At 34.5% G+C, this 21755-nt stretch overlaps 1 protein-coding gene across 1 annotated transcript; it reads left to right on the top strand.

The window, feature by feature from the left end:
• The first annotated feature begins 3383 nt into the window (after positions 1–3383).
• Positions 3384–5396, top strand: LOC126772876 (uncharacterized). Its single transcript, XM_050493483.1, has 4 exons — positions 3384–3543; positions 3807–3835; positions 3874–4085; positions 5342–5396. Exons 1-4 carry the CDS (start codon positions 3387–3389, stop codon positions 5394–5396), a joined length of 453 nt encoding a protein of 150 aa, XP_050349440.1. The 5' UTR covers positions 3384–3386.
• The last annotated feature ends 16359 nt before the right edge of the window (positions 5397–21755 follow it).

A 21755-nucleotide genomic window follows, 5' to 3' on the forward strand; every position in this document is an offset into this window, starting at 1 on the left:
ATAAAGTTTTTCTATACCTATTACATGTCACAGGTGTTAGGGCTATATACATATATATACTAAACCAATTTTATTTTATCGCTACATTAATACGTAATGCTATGTTACGGTTTGAAAGTTCTCGTATTAGTACTATTAGTACATACTGGTGGTAGAGTTTTGTGCAAGCTCGTCTGGGTGGGTACCACCCACTCATCAGATATTCTACCGCAAAACAGCCGTACTTGGTATTGTTGTATTCCGGTTTGAAGGGTGAGTGAGCCAGTGTAATTACAAGCACAAGTGACATAACATCTTAGTTCCCAAGGTTGGTGGCGCATTGGTGATGTAAGCGATGGTTAACATTTCTTACAATGCCAATGTCTATGGGCGTTGGTCACCACTCACCATCAGGTGGGGCATATGCTCGTACGCCTTCCTGTTCTATAATTTTTTTTTTTTAAATAGTTCATGTAGTTGACGGTGTAAATATTATAAAATAATTGTAAATACAGTAAGTTCGTAACGTGTATGTTTTTCAAAGAAGGAAAAAGAGAAAAGAATGAGATCTAAATAAACAAGAAAACTTGTGTTAGTACGTTACGTTGAACATCATAATTCCTCATTTTCTCTTATAAATCCTTTCGACACCAAATTGTCTCTATTGTATAAGAATTCTCGAGCTCCTACGTAAAACTGAAAAGTGGAAGTAAATCCCAGCTTTTAGGGAAGAGGCGAGGCTTAGCGGAAATCCTGGGAAAACAGATTCGCTATTGCAAAATAAGTCATCTGGAAAACAAACGTACAAAACATGAAAGGAAAAGAAATTGCTCAGCTCAGGATCAAATTGTTTGCTTTAAAGATTTTTTTGAATTGAAACCGAAGGTAAAGTAAGGTACTTCTGCTTCAGGGAATTATTTTAAATATATATATTTTAACGAAAAACTGCTTATACAATTGACATTTCCACGAACATTCAATGCAACTAGCATGTAAAGAAATTGTATGTAAGTTAACGTTTAGCTTAACGTTTAGCTTTTCGAACTGCAATAAATATCTTATATAAACTTTTTAAAAATTATTTAGTGTCTGAAATTAGTATACAATATATTTCTTATACAAGCTTATATTCGAATCAAAGGAGACACAATTAAAGGGTAAGTAGTCTTTACACCAGTAAAGTAACCAATAGTAACCAATAGTAACCAAGAGTAACCAAGAGTACCAACGTAACGTATTAGTACTACATACGATACATATTAGTACGTACATACTGGTGGTAGAGCTTTGTGCAAGCTCGTCTGGGTAGGTACCATCCACTCATCAGATATTCTACCGCAAAACAGCAGTACTTGGTATTGTTGTGTTCCGGTTTGAAGGGCGAGTGAGCCAGTGTAATTACAGGCACAAGGGACATAACGTCTTAGTTCCCAAGGTTGGTGGCGCATTGGCGATGTAGGCGATGGTTGACATTTCTAACAATGCCAATGTCTATATATGTCTATGGGCATTGGTGATCTCTTACCAGGTGGCCCATACGCTCGTCCGCCTACCTATACTCTACCTATACTTCATACAGTATCATTCTATGAAAGATGGTTGACACATTATAATCAGGTGATAAGATTTGTTATCTGCCTTACGAAAATAAACGAAAGAATATGTATAAAATCGACTTTAAATTTTTTTATCAAAATTAAGTCATCAGTTTTGATACCCATTGTTTGAAGTTCCCAGTTAAACGTAACGTAAAATAAATCACAACAATTTTTTTATAGGAGTAAGTCTTATAGGGGTTGTGTAATTATATATTTATATAAAGCAAAACTCACATTCATTGCTATTGTTTTGAAAATGTTTTTTTTTTTTTAATTTTATTAAAGTTCTTATTAAAGCGAACACTTAAAATACAAACCATAAAAACTACTTTATTTAATAAATATATATGATATTATTTTTATTTAAAATATCCTAATTATATATAATATAAAATGAACTTATAAATGTGAACCTGGTGAAACGTAATTTTTGATGTTCATGTAAACGAGATCGTTACGAGGTCTTTCGCGACGGCATAGTCCAATCTTACTTTGAATTAATGTAATATACATTTGTATGAAGCATTTCATTTATATTTTGTTATTAACCATAACGGTAGTATATTTTTCTTTCATAATATCTTTTATATGCCAACAAAATAAAATTTACTAATAAATTTTTACCACATCACAAACAACCAACGCTAATCCAATATTAATTATTTCTAGACACATTATATATATTATTTAAATATAAGATAAACTAAAGGTTTTGCAATCATGGTCAGGGATAAGATTTTATGCAATGGTGTTAGTGATATCAGAGCAATATCACGACTGACAAAAGTTCAGCGGCTTGTATAGTAGTGTTCGATAGCGTTGATATTAGCTGCGTTTTAATGGAATTCGGATTATTGTCACTAGATGGCGCTTTTTTCATTCTACACAAATCGCAGTTAACGTTGATTTTATCGAATAAGTAAAAAGAACTCGACTAGGCACATAGGTGGACATATGAACATTTTAACCTTTCGTTTTATATTGTGTTATCAATTAATACTTCCGGTCCTACATATACGGCTAGTTCGGGTACATCTTGATGATTATTTATAAGTATAGAACTTCTGTTTAACAATTTAATTAGTAATTTCATAATCAAATAAATAGTTGATTCATATTTGTTTATACTTGGAACATTTTATTATATATTATTTATTAATGGCGCCTTCTGCTTGTCAGCTTCCGGCGCAATTAATAAATAGTGCTTATTGTTTATTTATATTTTCTCAAATTATGTCGATTAATCAATGCTATAATAATTTTGTCTTATTATGTATAATGTAAGGATTAAGCTACTAGAATCTTATTTTACTGATCTGGCTAGGTTATCTGCTGCTCAACTTCCGGTGTAATATATTAATCTCTAATATTTAATGTTACATAATCCTGTATTATTAAATAATATTTGTCCGTAAATAATCATTAGAATAATTAAGATAAACAATGTTTAATATTATCTTTTAAGTTTGTAAATTTAGTATTAAATTAGGTCAAGATGTTTTTGTATAAATACCGCCAGTTTAAATATATCGGGCATTGGTATTGTAACCGTTGTAACGAGCATTACAAGTGTTTTCTTATATAACGTATCGTCATTTTCGCCGCCACCCTGGTAATCCACCTTCTATACTTCAGAAGTGGGATAATGTCTGGCCCATATATCGACGGACTTGGTACGAAGATAAGGAGACGCTGCGAGAACGCTGTACTCGACAGCGACGAATCATCAAGTTTTTTTTTCTTCATCCGATGACGAAGAGATCTTGGAGAAACACAGGCGATATAAGAAGCGGCGTGTCACCCAAACCGATGCGGAGGTTTTTCCAACGTTCCGACCGGATGAAAAATCTAGCAACGTCAAGGGATGGTTGCATAAGATCGACCAATTGGGCGACGTGTACGGATGGGACAACAAAGATCGACATTTCATCATGCAGGTACGTCTTCGAGGGTCGGCTAGAGACTGGTATGACGATCTGGATGACTATGACCTCACATGGATGGAGTGGAAGGACGCTTTAGGGACCGCGTTCCCACGTTCTACTGACTTTGTGGATCTACTTGAATCTATGCTTGCTAGAAAGAAAACGAATACGGAAACTATGACAAAATATTTCCACGAGAAGGTTTCCTTATTAAAAAAAATGCAATATCATTGGCGAGTCTGCAATTTCGTGCATAATTCGCGGTCTACCCATGGAAATAAGAGCCAACGCGAAAGCTTTCCAATGCAGTACACCACAGCAACTATACTACGGGTATTTGTCGTCATTGGAAAACTACAGACAAATTGAAGCCAGCCATCCGCGACCGACTACCACGTGGCGAAGAGCGGACGCCATTGCTACAATTGCAAGAGGGAGTGACTTTCAACCGAAGAAATGTTACGCCTGTCGAAGAGAAGGTCATGAAGCAAAGGACTGCAAGGTGCCACGCTGCGAGGTGTGCCATCGCCCGGGTCACACGTCTGCCAGCTGCTGGCATGCGGCCAGCTCTTCACACCAAAAAGTAAGTGATGTTTTATTTACAACATACAACATATACATAGATTTGTATAAAAAGGTAGTAGCAATTAATGGTTGGTCTCATCGCATACATAGATACGGGCAGCAAATTAAATATTCTCACTATGGCATATGCTGATAAGCTAAAATTAAAAATTCAGCCGTCCGTTGTTACAATGAGAGGTTTTGGAGGTGCACATTCGACCTCTTTGGGAACATCCCACGTGGATATTCACATAGACAATGTTGTTCTAAGTGGATTCGTAGAATTAACCAATTACGATATAGCTGATATAGATTTAATAATCGGACAATCAATGATAAATCAACCTAATATCAGTTTAATTATATCACAAAATTCTGTTAAATTTATTGGTAGTAGTGATACTTATATATATATATTATATTTATATTTATATACTAGTACTCTTAGTGATATAAAACTATGTGATACAGACTTTATAACAAAATTTCCAGTGTATTTGAGACACAGTTGTATAATACCACAACAAAGTGCTGCTTTGGTGCAAGTTTATCTCGATACTAATAGTAATGAAACATATCTTGTGAGTTCTGTATATGTTGAGTTAGGCTGTATGTCCTATGTAATTTTAGGGGGACTTGTAAGGTCGAAAGATTGCTTTTTAAAAATAATTAATATCGGAAACGAAGTTATTGAATGGGAACCGATTAGACTAATAGCACGCGCGGAAATTGTTACTGATAAACATGACAGTTTACAAAGTTATGAGATTTATAGAACAAAACTTGTGCAGAACAAATATTGTATTGAGAAAAATAAACTGTTATACAAAATATTTATCCATTCTTTCTATCAATTATCCGATAAAAAAAAAATCGAACTACTTTAGGATAGAGGTTGTATAAATTACATTAAATAAAAGCCGGGTGCTGTGTAATAAAAAAAAAAAGAGATATAGGATAAATTGAAGCTGTGTGATGTAGAACAAATAAAAGCTGTGTGATGTAGGACAAATAAAAGCTGTGTGATGTAGGACAAATAAAAGCTGTGTGATGTAGGACAAATAAAAGCTGTGTGATGTAGGACAAATAAAAGCTGTGTGATGTAGGATAAATTGAAGCTGTGTGATGTAGATCAAATAAAAGCTGTGTGATATAGGATAAATAAAAACTGCGTGAAGGAGGACCAATAAAAGTTGTTATCTAGGATAAATAAAAGTTGTATACTTAAATTAGATAATACAAGATTTAATTACGGCTTAGACATGTCAACTTCAGGTGTCGTACAGCAGCGACAAACCAGGCGCCAATAGCAGCGCTGATCGCCGTGTGACACGGCATACACAGGATAGCCGAATGCTATCAATTAATACTTCCGGTCCTACATATACGGCTAGTTCGGGTACATCTTGATGATTATTTATAAGTATAGAACTTCTGTTTAACAATTTAATTAGTAATTTCATAATCAAATAAATAGTTGATTCATATTTGTTTATACTTGGAACATTTTATTATATATTATTCTATTTATTAATGGCGCCTTCTGCTTGTCAGCTTCCGGCGCAATTAATAAATAGTGCTTATTGTTTATTTATATTTTCTCAAATTATGTCGATTAATCAATGCTATAATAATTTTGTCTTATTATGTATAATGTAAGGATTAAGCTACTAGAATCTTATTTTAATAGCCGAGATGGCCCAGTGGTAAGAACGCGGGAATCCTAACCGATGATCGTGGGTTCAAACCCGGGCAAGCACCACTGAATTTTCATGTGCTTAATTTGCGATTATAATTCATCTCGTGCTTTACGGTGAAGGAAAACATCGTGAGGAAACCTGCATGTGTCTAATTTCACTGAAATTCTGCCACATGTGTATTCCACCAACCCGCATTGGAGCAGCGTGGTGGAATAAGCTCCAAACCTTCTCCTCAAAAAGAGGAGAGGAGGCCTTTAGCCCAGCAGTGGGACATTCACAGGCTGTTACGGATTACGGAATCTTATTTTACTGATCTGGCTAGGTTATCTGCTGCTCAACTTCCGGTGTAATATATTAATCTTTAATATTTAATGTTACATAATCCTGTATTATTAAATAATATTTGTCCGTAAATAATCATTAGAATAATTAAGATAAACAATGTTTAATATTATCTTTTAAGTTTGTAAATTTAGTATTAAATTAGGTCAAGATGTTTTTGTATAAATACCGCCAGTTTAAATATATCCACCAACCCGCATTGGAGCAGCGTGGTGGAATAAGCTCCAAACCTTCTCCTCAAAAAGAGGAGAGGAGGCCTTTAGCCCAGCAGTGGGACATTCACAGGCTGTTACGGTAAATATATCGGGCATTGGTATTGTAACCGTTGTAACGAGCATTACAAGTGTTTTCTTATATAACGTATCGTCATTTTCGCCGCCACCCTGGTAATCCACCTTCTATAATTGATAATCTTGTTAATGTCCTCTAAATAAATTTCAGCCACGGCGGCCAATCTCAAGAGAATAAGCCAACTACGCAGGAGATATTACAGTGCACAAGTGTGGGTGCAAACAAAGTTGCACTCTCTATTCCCTACTCTCATAATGCGATAGGACGGCAATCCGACACGACCGGAAAGTGTTCAGACACAGGACAAACGTCTTTACGTCCTTTCCGAGGCACGGGAGTGTACACACTTCCAACTTCCAGGCTCCGGGCTGCTACTGAGAATTTTCTGACAGAAAAACCCAATAACTTTTTATTGGCCCGACCTGGGAATTGAACCCAGTACCTCCGGGTCTGCAGTTTTACATCAAGCCACTAGACCAACGAGGCAGTCAATATCTTGTTAACACAGTAACAGCCTGTTAATGTCCCACTGCTGGGCTAAGGCCTCCTCTCCCTTTTGAGGAGAAGGTTTTGGAGCTTATTCCACCACGCTGCTCCAATGCGGGTTGGTAGAATACACATGTGGCATAATTTCAATGAAATTAGACACATGCAGGTTTCCTCACGATGTTTTCCTTCACCGTCAAGCACGAGATATCTTGTTAGGTAGCTCATAAAGTTATACGAACTATATGTATAATATTTAATGCCTAGCACTAACCCTACTTATTGAAACATCCTTTTAAATTAAAATGAAACGCTTGACTCATCTAGTGTCAAATGGGGAATGTATATTATACAAAACATAAAATGCCGTTATTCAGAACTTAGAGACAGAGTGTTATTTCACGCTATTTCGTTGTAAGTGAGGACGGCATTATTTATTGATGTGGGTAGCGGCCTTTTTCTCTTAGCGTACCATGAGTAGATATGTCTCAACCTTAAAGAGCTTTTAAGAGAACTCCATTTTAGGGTTGGATGCTACTGACCCTACGTTTAATTAATGCTCCAGGTACGGTCAAGGGTGATATATAAAATATTGAAGTGCGGAATACGTTATGAGCGACAGTTCGGGGAGTTACTGAAAATTTGATAGCGCGACACTTTTTTTTCAATCTCCAAAAATGCTAAGCGACGGAAAAGTTTAAACTGCCGCTGTATGATTTAATTAAACTGAAAATATTTAGGTTTTTGAACATATAATTTATTTTAAAATACGTTGTGTGTTTTTGTTGATATATTGATAAAAAACTATTTGAACAAGTTAGAATCAAATTAACATATACGATTATGATTAAATTGTGGGTTTTTCTAGTCTAAACGAAATCTTAAGTTTTATTTATCTTTAAACTTATTCTTGCTCTTATTGAATCACCAGTGAGCAAATACACCATGACACCATATTACGAAAGAAAATTGAAGTCACCCGTCAACTCACAATAATATGATGTGTCAGCATTCACTATTCCTTTTTAAATAAAACAAAACATACACATCACCGAGTATATTTATTTCATATAAATCACATTATAACATTATACATTAACACAGTAAATATTATAGTAACACAAACATCGTACCTTTGATTTTGCTACCGATGCACAAGACGAACTGAGAGACAAATCAATTCACACGGCCCTTTTTTGTCCTTAACTTTTCATTATTCAGAGTACAAACAATAATATTATGTCAAATATACTTACTTTTCATTACTATCACCACTACTATGCCTATTATTATCGTTAACACTAAAAACTTAGCCATGGATATCATTTGGAAAAACTTTCAATATTCTGTAAGGACCAGAGCACTTTGATATTATTATTTTTTTACTTTTTCCTTGGCAAGAAACAGTTTTTTTTTTTAATTCTTACTAGCTTATCCACACAAAATCGTCGTGGCTTTCATCTTGATTTATAAAATTATTGTTTAAAATAAAATATTCGTTTATCTACATCCAAGCTATTTTTTTAACAAATTTATATCATCTATTCCTATCATTATCCAAAACCGACGTTAATTTACTATCTGATATTCCTGTTAATTTTACGCCAAGCACTACTTCTGCTGGGAAATAACTAATACTTTTATTAATCGTGTAATTAAGACCCTATTGCACATTTAAAATATCATTATCCTATAATATTTCTAAGTGTCCATGATTAATAGCAGTTAAAACGTCAAGTAAATACAGAGCGAATGTTTCCACTTGCTCGTTTGCACGACTGCATTCCTAATATGTTGAATGCCAATTCTGACAAAAAAAATATTATTTACTTTTTTTTCCCACAAAACTTGAATATCAATCTTTGAGAAACATTAAACGTTCCAAAGAACTATTTATATTGTGTTTTTTTAACAGGTTTTAAAGATATAAATTTGTTACATATATACGCGTCAACAAGGAATAAAATATGTTTATTTTTATTCTTACTAATATTAAAAGGGTCTGAATGGTCAGCATGAACTGAGTGAAATGTCTTGGACACTTTTGGTATTTGATGAAAAAATCCGGATTTTTTTCCTGACGGTAGTTTACTATGTGCGCATTTCAAACATAAAACTATTTATTCTTTTGGAAAATTTTATCATTTTGGGAAACCACTAATTATATTTTATTTTTGAAAAAGTTTGCTACTACGAAAAATCTCCAATATCGACATGATTTGATTTTAAAACTTGTCCCCGAACACTAATTTGGAACTAACCATTTAAGACCATCGTCAGTAATTTTGAATACAACATTATTTATAAGACAGATTATTTTTAATATTTATTATATCATTACTTTTTTAAGTCAAGTAGTATTATTTTTGCTATTACATAATTTAACAGCTTATTACCCAGACAATACAAAATTGATGATAATTTTATTAATAAAAAGGAAAGTTTATATTTATTTATTTATCTAGTTTGGTATAGTTTCTCTGCTTAGTGCATCGACGTGACACGGTTTTAAGCCAGATTTATAAATGATATTAAATTCTTTAATAAAAAACCACTAACGGGCAAACTTTTTAGAAAAGTAGCACGCAAAATTTTACAGTCCGTAACGATAGTAAAATTGATTCTCAAGAGATATGGGCGAAATCTAACTAAAGCTAGAAGACGTTAACAGTGGTGTCTACCACTGTTAACGTCTTTAATTCGTAGAACGAGAAATGTTGTTCCTCTGGAGAAGTTTTAAGAATAAAACATGCTACATGCTTAAGATCATTGGTCTTTTGCATTAGAAGTAGTATCGCGCCTATTTCCCGCTTGTTAGCATCGGTGTGCAACTCTGTATCGAGATATGGGTCATACAAAGCAAGTATTGGTTTGTTGTCGAGTTACTAATATGTTTTCTTAAATCGTCAAATGCTTGTTGTTTGTCCGAAATCCACTTAGAATTATTTTTAAGTAAACATGCAAGAGAATTTGATTCGCGAATTATGCCATTATTACTTAGTCATCTATCATTCGTAATCTTCACTGTGGCCAATCTATAGGACTATAAATAACTGGTAATTTTTCAAATAAATAGACATTTTTTTTCAATCTAATTACAGCCTCATTCGCCTTAAGTATTAAGAATTTATTATTTCAAAATTTCAATTTAAAATTATGAGGGATTTCTCCAACATTTATTTGAGATAAATAAAATAAAATGTTGAAAATTTCGATTCAATTCTATTTACTTCAATTAACCCAAAAGATACACTATTTCAACTCTGGCTTTAAGTTATCTATCTATAAATTGGATAGGCGTGGATATAACTAAAACAAAACCATTGACTATTGATGACAATGACCATTTTCAATTTAAAAATAAACATCCTTCTGTTATATACTCATTTGATCGTACCCGGCAACTACTTTTTATATAAATTGATCCGTGTACATTTGGGTCACTTATGACTTTGATCATTTCTGGGGGTCCAATTTTACTAACAAATTGTCAATCGAAGCCTGATCGTTGCCGTTTTTCCGTTTTCCTATTGTTTAATTTAATTATCGACTATTGCTATAAGGGGAATTAAGTTTGGTTTTGACACAATGGTATATGTTAACATCATATCGATTCGGTTCCGATCCGAATAAATATAGATTAGTCATAGTTTGATCGGAATTGAATAGGGAACTTATCGTAATCGTTATAAATTAGTAGAAATTGGCCCCTTGTTTGTTTAATTGTAATGTTAGAAGCAACTTTTAATTCTTTTTTTTTTTGCTGACTACATCATAGGTTCTCAATAATTAGTTATCCTTTGTTTTTTTAAATATTAACATGGGGTATAAGTTTGACCTATAAGTAAAGAATACGTCAATAACGAATCCGATACTACAATATACTATAACAACGTACATCAGCGTTATCGCCCTGAAAACTTATATTAGTTATACCCGATCCCAGCGAATGAATAACCGTGCCACCGAATCCTACCATAGGCTTATTATCACCGTCACCGTTTTAAAATTACTTTTCGCCTGATTTACGTATCGATGTTAAATTACTCCCCAAGTCAATAAATCCGATTTTTCTAATGATAGTATTTTTATATCTTGTACATATTTATCTACATTACTTCGAAAATTTTGGTTTATTAAAAGAAAGTATAATTTTTTTTTTCAGGTTTTTTTTTCCTAGGAAATGCATTATCCAAGTATCCTAACATTAAACATTTTATGCATTTTTAAAGGTTTTTGACTTTTAAAAGCTGAATGAACCTCATCTTTACGATTATAATACTTAATTAAAGTTGTATTGCTACAAATATTCGTTTTATAAAACGAAACTCCATAATCGTGTCTTAAGACACCCTCCTGGTTGCCTGGACCACTCACATAGTCTACTCTGTTGATCAGAGAGGTACCAGGAGCGGTCCGTGTGGCATGCAATCCCTTAGTCGCCTCTTATAACACCCACGAGAAGAGATGGGGCAGTGTTATTCTAAACCCGGCACTCCACGGGGAACATTCATTAACCTTAGTTAACCTATTCCTTATTGTCCAATTTATGTTAGATGGGTCAAACTCGGGGACAACATTAGAACTTGAAAAGTATTCCTTACTCTGACTACCATTTATACTCTGAATAATATCGGTAAATTTTTGAAATTAACTCACTCGCTGTATCCATCTACCTTCCACGAGTGCGAGATCGATTTCATGTTACTGGTCTCGGTGAATGATGTCACTCCCTGCTGACATTACACGTTCTGTGACCACTACAACGGTCTCGGTCCCGTCTCCGGCTGTGAATTCAACTTCGATTTCGAGGTTCGATTTCTCCCGCTTATCTTACCTTCGCTTATAGCTAATGCGCCACCAACCTTGGGAGCTAAGATTTTATGACCCTTGTGCCTGTAATTATACTGGCTCACTCACCCTTCAAACCGGAACACGACAAGTATTGCTGTTTTGCGGTAGAATATCTGATGAGTGGGTGGTACCTACCCAGACGAGCTTGTACAAAGCCCTACCATCAGAATTGGTTAGCATTCACTATTCTTTTTTTAAATAAAACAAAACATACACATCACTGTGTATATTTATTTCATATAAATAGATATAATCATTATTTGTCGATTACGGCGCGGTGACGTGCTGTTACTGTTTAGTTCTGATACAGGCCACCCTGCTTCGATGTAGTTTAGCAATGCTTAACACTGGAGATTCTGACTGACGATTTTGTTTCTTTGAATCGTTCATTATTCTTGCTGAAATATTTAAAAATATTCGGACATAATTTGTTACACAACAACACGACGAATTCGACGAATTTTTTTTTTTTTATAGAATAGGAAGGTAAACGAGCATATGGGCCACCTGATGGTAAGTGGTCACCAAACGCCCTTAGACATTGGCATTGTAAGAAATGTCAACCTTCGCTTATAGCTAATGCGCCACCAACCTTGGGAGCTAAGATTTTATGTCCCTTGTGCCTGTAATTATACTGGCTCACTCACCCTTCAAACCGGAACACGACAAGTATTGCTGTTTTGCGGTAGAATATCTGATGAGTGGGTGGTACCTACCCAGACGAGCTTGTACAAAGCCCTACCATCAGAATTGGTTAGCATTCACTATTCTTTTTTTAAATAAAACAAAACATACACATCACTGTGTATATTTATTTCATATAAATAGATATAATCATTATAACATTATACATAAACACAGTAAATATTATAGTAACACAAAAATCGTACCTTTGATTTTGCTACCGATGCACCAGACGAACTGAGAGACAAATCAATTCACACGGCCCTTTTTTGTCCTTAACTTTTCATTATTCAGAGTACAAACAATAATATTATGTCAAATATACTTACTTTTCATTACTATCGCCATTCATTCATTTTTGTCCTTAACGCTACTTAAAATTATAATTTATTTGACTACCCGTCTTGTTGATTTTCTTACATTTTAATAAAATAGTCAAATCAAAACTATATTTATGGACAATATACTTTTCTAAAAATTACATAGCTTACAGATGGATTCATTGGTGATACTTTTAAACAACTTTTTAGGAATTTCTACGACATCAAAATAAATAAGTTCCATTTTTTACTCTCAACCGGTAAACTTTGTTTGCATTTTTATTATTAGCTTTACGTTCTTAATTTCTAAGCGGTACTTAAATAAAATTCTTTAACTTGTTTTATAAGATAATGAACTAAAATTGTGTTGGGGTAAAATTGCTAACTTTAATTTCATCATTTAAAAGTGAGTGTATTTACTGAGTGACAGCCATCTTAAGGACTTAGCCGTCGCCGAGCGCCAACCATCGCCCTTTGCTAAAGTGGTGGATGGTAATTCGGAGATTTCTTATGGGCAGCCATCATCAAGACAAGGGCTGGATTATTTACTGAGTAATTACAATTATAATTCTGTATTAAGATTAAGGCAAGTGTTTGATGATTGTTTAGTGAATTAATTTTTGATATCTATACCCTATTCCAATCGCAATAGGAATTAAGGTAAAAAAACCGTAGATTTACAAATTGCATGCGATTTTTTGATTGTTCTGTTGTATTACGCACTATAAACAGTTCTTGATTGATTTACTTTTATTTATAATACAACACTATTCCACTTAACTAGTTATAACCACATTAATTTAACTTTCGAAGTTCCGATTACAAATTCGCGGACATTGAAATCGCCATTTTTTTGCGAATCCGTAGTGAATATCATAGATTCTTCAAGATCTCGACCAATGATATCGCATCAATTGATATCGGTAACCAATGATATCGGTGTTAAAGTTGTTAATTTGGGTTTACTCCTCTTGTGGCTGGAATAGGCTATACATATCTTGTGTTTTTCATATTCTATTATGGATAGTAGGTGAGGTCAGCCATGCTGAACTGTTCCTAAAAACTCGGTTGAAGATCTTAATCCGTTATATATAATCTCCATGTGTCCTATCACTTTTTTGTATTTTGTTGATCAGTCTCTTTGCTCTAGTGACTTGTTTATAAGGCCGCTAATACCATCACGGTAAGTTATTCCTAAAGTGATTTTAAGCAAATCAATTAATTTCATTAATTTATTCATTGGATACATCTCGTGTACATACGTGTATGGTCTATTCCAATCGAAGGAGTAAAGGTAAACAAACCTTAGATTTACATAATACGTGCGATTTGATAATAGCTCTGTTATATTATGCACTATAAACAGTACTTGATTAATGGGTATATCTATACAAATAAATAAAATTGAAGTGTATGTCTGTGATTTCAAAATAACTGCCTCTTTTTAAGTTAATATAGCTATTTGTGCCTTACCAAAACAACCATTTTTTTTGTTTGTCCGGCTGTTTGGGCAGTAGCCCGCACCACCAAAGCTCCGGAAATTACATGTAAGAAGAGAACCAAGTCCTTAAAGGTTCTCAAGAACGATTCAAACGTTTCAAACGAACTAGATGCCTCAGGACTAATTTAATTCCTATTCCCTTGAAGTAAAGCGTTTTGGTCCCTGTCCAAGTCGGTTGAGACGAACTTCTGTCGTCCCTCGCTGCCTACGCTGCCGAGGCCCGACGGATCCCTTCACGGCAACAGAAAAGGCTCACTTATTTTCGGCTCTGTTTTCCGACAATCATGCCAGAGATACGAATTTGCCGAAGGGAGGTTTTAAACATTCTCAGCACCTTGATTGTGAATAAGGCTAGTGGCCCTGACGGGATTCCAACAATAGTCTTGATAAGTTGTGCACCTGAGTTGTCTCCTGTTCTAACACGCTTGTACCGCCTCTCTCTTAAATCCGCTCAAGTTCCTAAGGCTTGGAAGATTGCCAACGTACAACTTGTACCTTAAAAGAATAGCCCCATACAGACCCATAGCAATCACCTCTATACTTTCAAAAGGCTTGGAACGTGTATTAAATAACAAACTCCTAACGTACCTTGAAAAAAACGATCTCCTATCAGACCAGCAGTACGGCTTTCGTCGGAATCGATCAACAGGAGATCTTTTAGTTTATGCTACTCACATCTGGGGCGAAACTATGGACAGGTACGGTGAAGCGTTAGCCGTTTCACTTAGCATGTCTAAAGCTTTCGACCTGGTCTGGCATGAGGGCCTTCTGAGCAAGCTTCCTAGCTACGGGTTACCTGGCCTTTGCAACTGGATATCAGATTTCCTGATCGGACGATCATTTCGAGTTGTCCTAGATGGCTTCTCGTTTGATCTAATGGCAATTAATGCCGGTGTAGCCATCTTAGACTGTATCATCACTTTCCATCAGGTGTGATAACAGTCAAACGCTAGCTTATATATTTAAAAAAAGAAAAAAAAATCTTGCATAAATATTGTTGTACTAGCAAATGGAATTACTATACTAAATATATTACACAAGGAGGTATAAGAATTGTTATTTTTCTTTAATTACAAGAATAATAATAATCGCATTAATATTATAAATACGAAAGTTTGGGTGTTTTCATAATATTTGTTACTTTTTCACACTTTATCGCGGCTTTCGGCTCTTTTTTATAAAATATAACATAATTTATTAATTAATTAATTTGGCTTTTATTATAACGCGGGCGAAACCCCGGGTGACGCGCTAGTCTTTATATATAATACAACCCTATTCCACTTAACTTGTTCTTTCCATTTTAATTTTACTTCGAAATTTTTAATAACAACTCAAGATGCATTTTTTTCGAAAAGCCATAGCAAAAGTTATAGATTATTATTTAACTGTGATATCACGTGAATCCAATGTTAAAGTTTTTACTTGTCATGTAGTTGGAATGGCCGTACATAGGTACACATCGCTCGATACCGAATAATGTTCGGTATTCGCATATTCGGCAGGTTTAATTTAGTTGAAATTCGTAATCTGTTAAAATGTTTTGATAAAATGGCCAAATTTATTATTTACCTTATACCTGATATTTTACAATAATTGGATAATAACATGTTCTTTTTTTTAAACAATTCTAATAGATTGATTTTTCTATTATCTTAATTCTAATTTTCATTGGAATTGTTTATTTTACTTCTTTCAAATTATTGTTTCGTCAGCGGTTTCTAACTCCATCAAACTCCTATACCTAAATATGTAATTTTAATGACTTGTGTTACCAAAACTCTTACCGAATTTTCTATCATTCGATTTAAGATTATTAGTACTAAAGCCATTTGCGACTCTACTACCGTAATTCATTGAACATTTTTAATTAAACAGGAAATGATATAATAATAAAGTTTCTGATATAAATAATTGAAAAATTACCATTCGAAAAGAAAATCTCAACTTGTCCTAGTCGTCGTAGTTATAAAATGGATGTGATATCATAATATTAAATAAAAATTTATAAGGATATTAATCTAGCTAACTTTAAAAGAGGAGATTGTAATAAGCACAACGACGATTTTTATTACACATAAACGTAGAAAAAAAATCTTTATAGTACAAAATGTCATTAATAAAGAATAGAAATGTTTCGGCAGGGAAGCCTAGTAGCAGAATTTTTTATTCCCGACGTTTCTGTAATTTCGCGAGATATAATGCTCGCCGGAGACTGCGGTACAAAGAGATATTAAATTTAAAAATGTACGCGAACGCAAAATTGCTGCCTGCACGCGTTTTGGGACATTTGAAAAAAAAAACGTAGATTGGTTTCGAAATTCGCAATAAAAGTTACGCCCATGTAGTTTCATGTATTGTTAGACTTGAAAGCTGGTCTCGATGATTGGATTTTAAAGTGAATTTTTTTGATTGATGCTTTTAAAAAACATTTCGATGTACATTTTGACGTTTGCTTAAATAATTTTGAACTTCATTGGGTTCTGTTATACATAGTCAATAGTTGCTCTTTTAAAGAAACAACGCTTTAAACAAGCAATTATTTATTATATTACGCATTACAATATCATTAAGAAGCTTTAATTAATTATTTCAGAACTCTAATCTTTTGTTTTATGTTTAGGTAGGTGGACGAGCATGTTTAGGTAATTGGCCACCTGATGGGTAAGTGGTCACCAACGCCCATAGACATAGACATTGCAAGAAATGTTAACCATCGCTTAGATCGCCAATGCGCCACCAACCTTGGGAACTAAGATGTTTTGTCTCTTGTGCCTGTAATTACAATGGCTCACTCACCCTTTAAACCAGAACACAACAATACCAAGTACTGCTTTTTTGTGAAAAAAAGGTAGATATTCTACCGCAACCTACCCAGAGGAGCTTGCACAAAGCCCTACCACCAGGCTAATATCGTAGTAAGGAGCACCGATCGACTCAGCGATCAAAATTCTAAGAATAAATATTAATTTTAAATGAACATATACTTTATGCTGGCATTTTTAACTGTAATAAAAGTACTGAATTGTATGGAATGCCGTTTTATGCTTTTACCCCAGTAATAGGGGTCATAACAGTGCAAAGAAATTGAAATTTCACGATCGAATTTTAGCACTATTATCTATGAGTTATACGTGAAACGTATCATAAAATAGTTTCACTGGCTGTCATGTATATCGAGTTTCACTTGCTTTAAAAATAAGTGATCCACTGCTGGGCTTAGTACACTGTTGAGAAGACCATGTGGAAGCTTTATACCACACATGTAGATGCGGCAGATTTTATCCGCCACATGCAGGTTTCCTCACGATCTTTTTTTATTGTGTTAGAAATTCAAGATGACCAGATGGTCTCCTGAGATAAAGTGGTCCCTGTCTGTGGACTTTTACATTTTAAATAATAAATGTGTCAACAATAGACATTGTTTTTCGACTCCCTATTATATCAACTATTTATAAAAAAAGTTTCAGTCCGCTTATTATTTTTTTCATTTTTTTTATAGAATAGGAAGGCGGGCGAGAACATGGGCCACTTGATGGTAGGTGGTCACCAACGCATTGACATTGGCATTGTAAGAAATGTTAACCATCGCTTACATCACCAATGCGCCACCAACCAGAATATTAAGATGTTATGTCCCTTGTGCCTGTAATTACACTGGCTCACTCACCCTTCAAACCGGAACAAAACAATACTAAGTACTGCTGTTTTGAGGTTTAAGAATTTATTCTCAAAAAGACAGATACACTTACATGAGAACAGTATGATAAATGTAAAGATGACAAAAAATATATTCGCCTTATAGATACTTAGTTAACGGAATGTAATATAGTAAAATAGATGTGTGTATTTTAATCGGTACAAATGTGGGTATTCTCTAAAATATATTTTGAGAGTTGAGACTTGAACCCGTTAACTGAGCTTACATTTTTTTATATAAGATGGTAATTTGTTATATAGTTGTGCTCCATCGAAAGTTATATTTTTTTTTGCAAATTTGGTTCTAATTTTTGGGAGTACTAATAAGCTTGGTCTAAGGGTGCTACGTTTATTGCTTTGTTTTATAAATGACAATTCTGAATGTATCGATTTATTAATAATTTTTCTAATGAGAATACAAGAATTATATACATAAAGTTGTCGTAAGTTCATAATATTTGTTTCTTTGTAAAGTTTAGTTGTTGATGTCAAAGGTGGATATCTAAAAAGTGATGATCAGATTTGTGTATAGGTGTTATTTTTGCGACCTTTAATGAGTCTGGGAATAGTCCCTCGGACATAAGCTTGTTAAAACAGCGTGCCAGACATTTTGATATTAAATTACATAAACATTTCAATACTTTTGTGCTAATCTTATCTATACCACTACTTGCATTCGAATCAAGATCCCCTATCAGTCTTTCAATCTCACAAAAGCTACACGGTTTGAATGTTATAAGTTCATGTTCATTGATTGTATTAATTGTGTGTAGGATGCTGTGGTGTCGTGTTGGTATTCTTTTTGCTAAGAGGAAACCTATTGTTGCGAAATATTTGTTAAATACGTTACAAATATCGTTTGTATCAGAAATTATTTTTGATTCTACTATTATTTTAGAGGGAGCACAACTTTGACTTATTTTATTACTACATAATTTATTAACTAAGGTCCAAATTTTATTAGGATTCTTTGCGTTGTTTGTAAATAGTTTGTAATAGTATGTATCTTTTGTATTTTGTATCAACGTACCTATTTCATTTCTCTTTGAATAAAATTGATTTTTTACATACTCATTGTGGGATTGTTTTTATATTGCGTCCATAAAAAGTTCCTCTGACTTATTCCATCGACGATATCTTTGCTTATCCAATCATCTCTTATGTGGTTTAAAATTTTGGTTTTTCTTTCTTTACAGTCCATAACATATTGTTTTATTATATTTTCAAGCTCTGTATAGTTCTCAATTGAGTTAATCAATTGCGAGGACTCTAGGGAACTGTACAACTTTGTGTAATCTATAGCTTCATAAGTGGTTCGTATTCTTTTTGGAGCTTTGAATTTATTCAATTGAACATATATGTTTTTGTGATCTGATAATGATGAGTTAATAATAGCAAAAGTGAAATTATTCGTGCTTAAATTTGTACTTACGTGGTCTATAATTGATTTTTTGTAGTTGAGTCTCTTGTGCAGTGTAATTCATTAATTTTGTTCAGCAGCCTATGCCCCGATTCTTGTATTATTTGTTTATATTTGGTTATTCGTTTGTCTTTTTCCAATAAATTGATATTAAAATCACCAAATACTATCTATCTTCTACGTAGTTGTAATTGGCATACTGGGTTATTGGGCATATTGGGCATATTGGGTTTTGCGGTAGAATATCTAATGTGTGGGTGGTACCTACCCAGACGAGCTTGCACAAAGCCCTACCATCAGTATTTAAGTTCCAGTAGAATTCTTAGAAAACATATTCATAATGTAACACCTTTTGTTAAATTATTAAATGTTTTTTGAAAGCCACAATCACAATTGCAGAATAATATACAATAATATATAATGACTATGCTTGTATTTTTCTCTAATAAATGAAATATGATTTATACTTTTATTTTGTGTTTTCCTATACCAAAAACCACATAATTTAACTGTAATAATTACAACTGTTCGCTGTTTTAAATAATCTTAAGTTTTTTTAATAGTAAGATATATACACTTATTGCCTGAAATTCGATTCTAATCTAAGTCTAATCAATTGTAAAGCCACGTTCTTTGAGGTTTTTATCTATTGCAATTTAATGTACCAATATTCACGAATATAAAACACCACAACCCATTGGTGTGCATTAAATTCGATACCTATGCAAAGGCCCATACAGAAATTGGCCTTTAGTCAGAAAATATTCCAAGTCATCTCCCTGCTTACGCTTTAACCTCTGTAACCTTATTGTTACGTTGGAATCTCTGGTAATATCCGGATGAATGAGAATGCTGTAACATAGGAGTTGGTGTTTTTTGGGGGGAGTGTTCAATTGGCATTTTCCCATATATGCCTTGGCAAAATGTCACCCAACTATATTTATAACAATGTCCCCTAGACAGATCTAACGATATTAGCCAACTCCGCAGGACATATTATATTGTGTACAAGTATGTGCACAAACACAGGTGCACCTTATTCCCTAGCTCTCATAATCCGATTTGACGGCAATCCGACACGATCGGAAAGAATTCAGACGCAGGATCAACGGCTTTACGTGCTTTCCGAGGCACGGGAACGTACATACTTTCAACTTCCAGACTCCAGGCTGCTACTCAGAACTTTCGACAAAAAACTCATTAACTTTTTATTGGCCCAACCTGTGATTTGAACTCATGTCCTTCGGGTCTTACATGTAGCCACTAGGCAACGATTTATTGTTTTAAATTTTAACTATTTTAAGAACAAATTTATCTACATAATATAAGCCGTCAAACACATGCACTCAGCAAACGGTCCGAGAGGGAGAGGGTGAGGAATGGAGTAGGTAGTCTTTTATAAATATAAATTAAATATAAATAAATAAATTTATTTTTTTATTCTCTCCCACAGACAATAATGTTTACATTTTCTTTTTTTATAATATATATAAATACAGTTATATGTGGGATACAGGACCCCAAACTAGGTTGCCCTGTGCTAAGGGTCTCCTGGCTCCCCCTCTTGAGTTAGTGCGACAAAGAAAGGAGTTGCCAAATTTCTTTGTGCGCGATGGAATTGATGTCACAGTTAGGCGGTGACATCGAGAACCAGCTCGCGTGGACTTAAGAAGGAAGGGGGAAGCAGGAATTAGAGAGAATAATTCCTCAGAGCACTCGCCGTGATACAGTCGATAGAAAGCGCTCAGTGCTGCTATCTCACGACGCAATTGTAAAGGTTCAAGGGTGTTTGTGACCTTTACATCGCCAATAATGCGTACGGCACGTCGCTGCAACTGGTCCAAGGCCTCAAGTAGGTACTTAGCGGAGCCATCCCAAAGGTGCGAGCAATATTCCACGCAAGACCGTACCTGTGTTTTGTACAGCAGGCACAGTTGTTGTGGCGTGAAAAAACGCCGCACCTTGTTCAGAACTCCGAGTTTCCGTGAAGCTGTTTTTATAACAGCCTCGATGTAATCTAACTTGGACTAAGGTCGCAGCGAACGTCAATCCCCAGCATGGCGATTTTGCTTTGCATCACCAGCGGAGTACCACAGAGGGAGGGAAGAGGGGAAAATGTTGACTTTTTCGCCGTGAGAGCGCATACCTGTGTTTTCTTGGCATTAAACTCAACAAGATTATCAGAGCCCCATTTGGCGATGAGCTCTAACGTCCTATCGAGTTCAATGACAAGATCCTTCCACCTCTCCTCAATTTCCGCTCGCCCAGCCACTGCGCGTCCGTGGTATCCACCATGCACTGTACTATCGTCTGCATAGCAATGTATGTTCCCAAGAGAGAGCATATCATTGATATGCAAAAGAAAGAGTGTGGGAGATAGCACAGATCCCTG

Source organism: Nymphalis io, chromosome 13 (assembly GCF_905147045.1).
Source record: "Nymphalis io chromosome 13, ilAglIoxx1.1, whole genome shotgun sequence".
NCBI lineage: Eukaryota > Metazoa > Arthropoda > Insecta > Lepidoptera > Nymphalidae > Nymphalis > Nymphalis io.

Bases quoted from the DNA above. Each gene is read 5' to 3' on its own strand.
- LOC126772876 (XM_050493483.1), top strand. From the start codon at position 3,387: ATGCGGAGGTTTTTCCAACGTTCCGACCGGATGAAAAATCTAGCAACG. The intron at 3,836-3,873 runs GTATTTGTCGTC...GACAAATTGAAG, and splicing joins CCACAGCAACTATACTACGG to CCAGCCATCCGCGACCGACT. The intron at 4,086-5,341 runs GTAAGTGATGTT...TGTCAACTTCAG, and splicing joins CCAGCTCTTCACACCAAAAA to GTGTCGTACAGCAGCGACAA.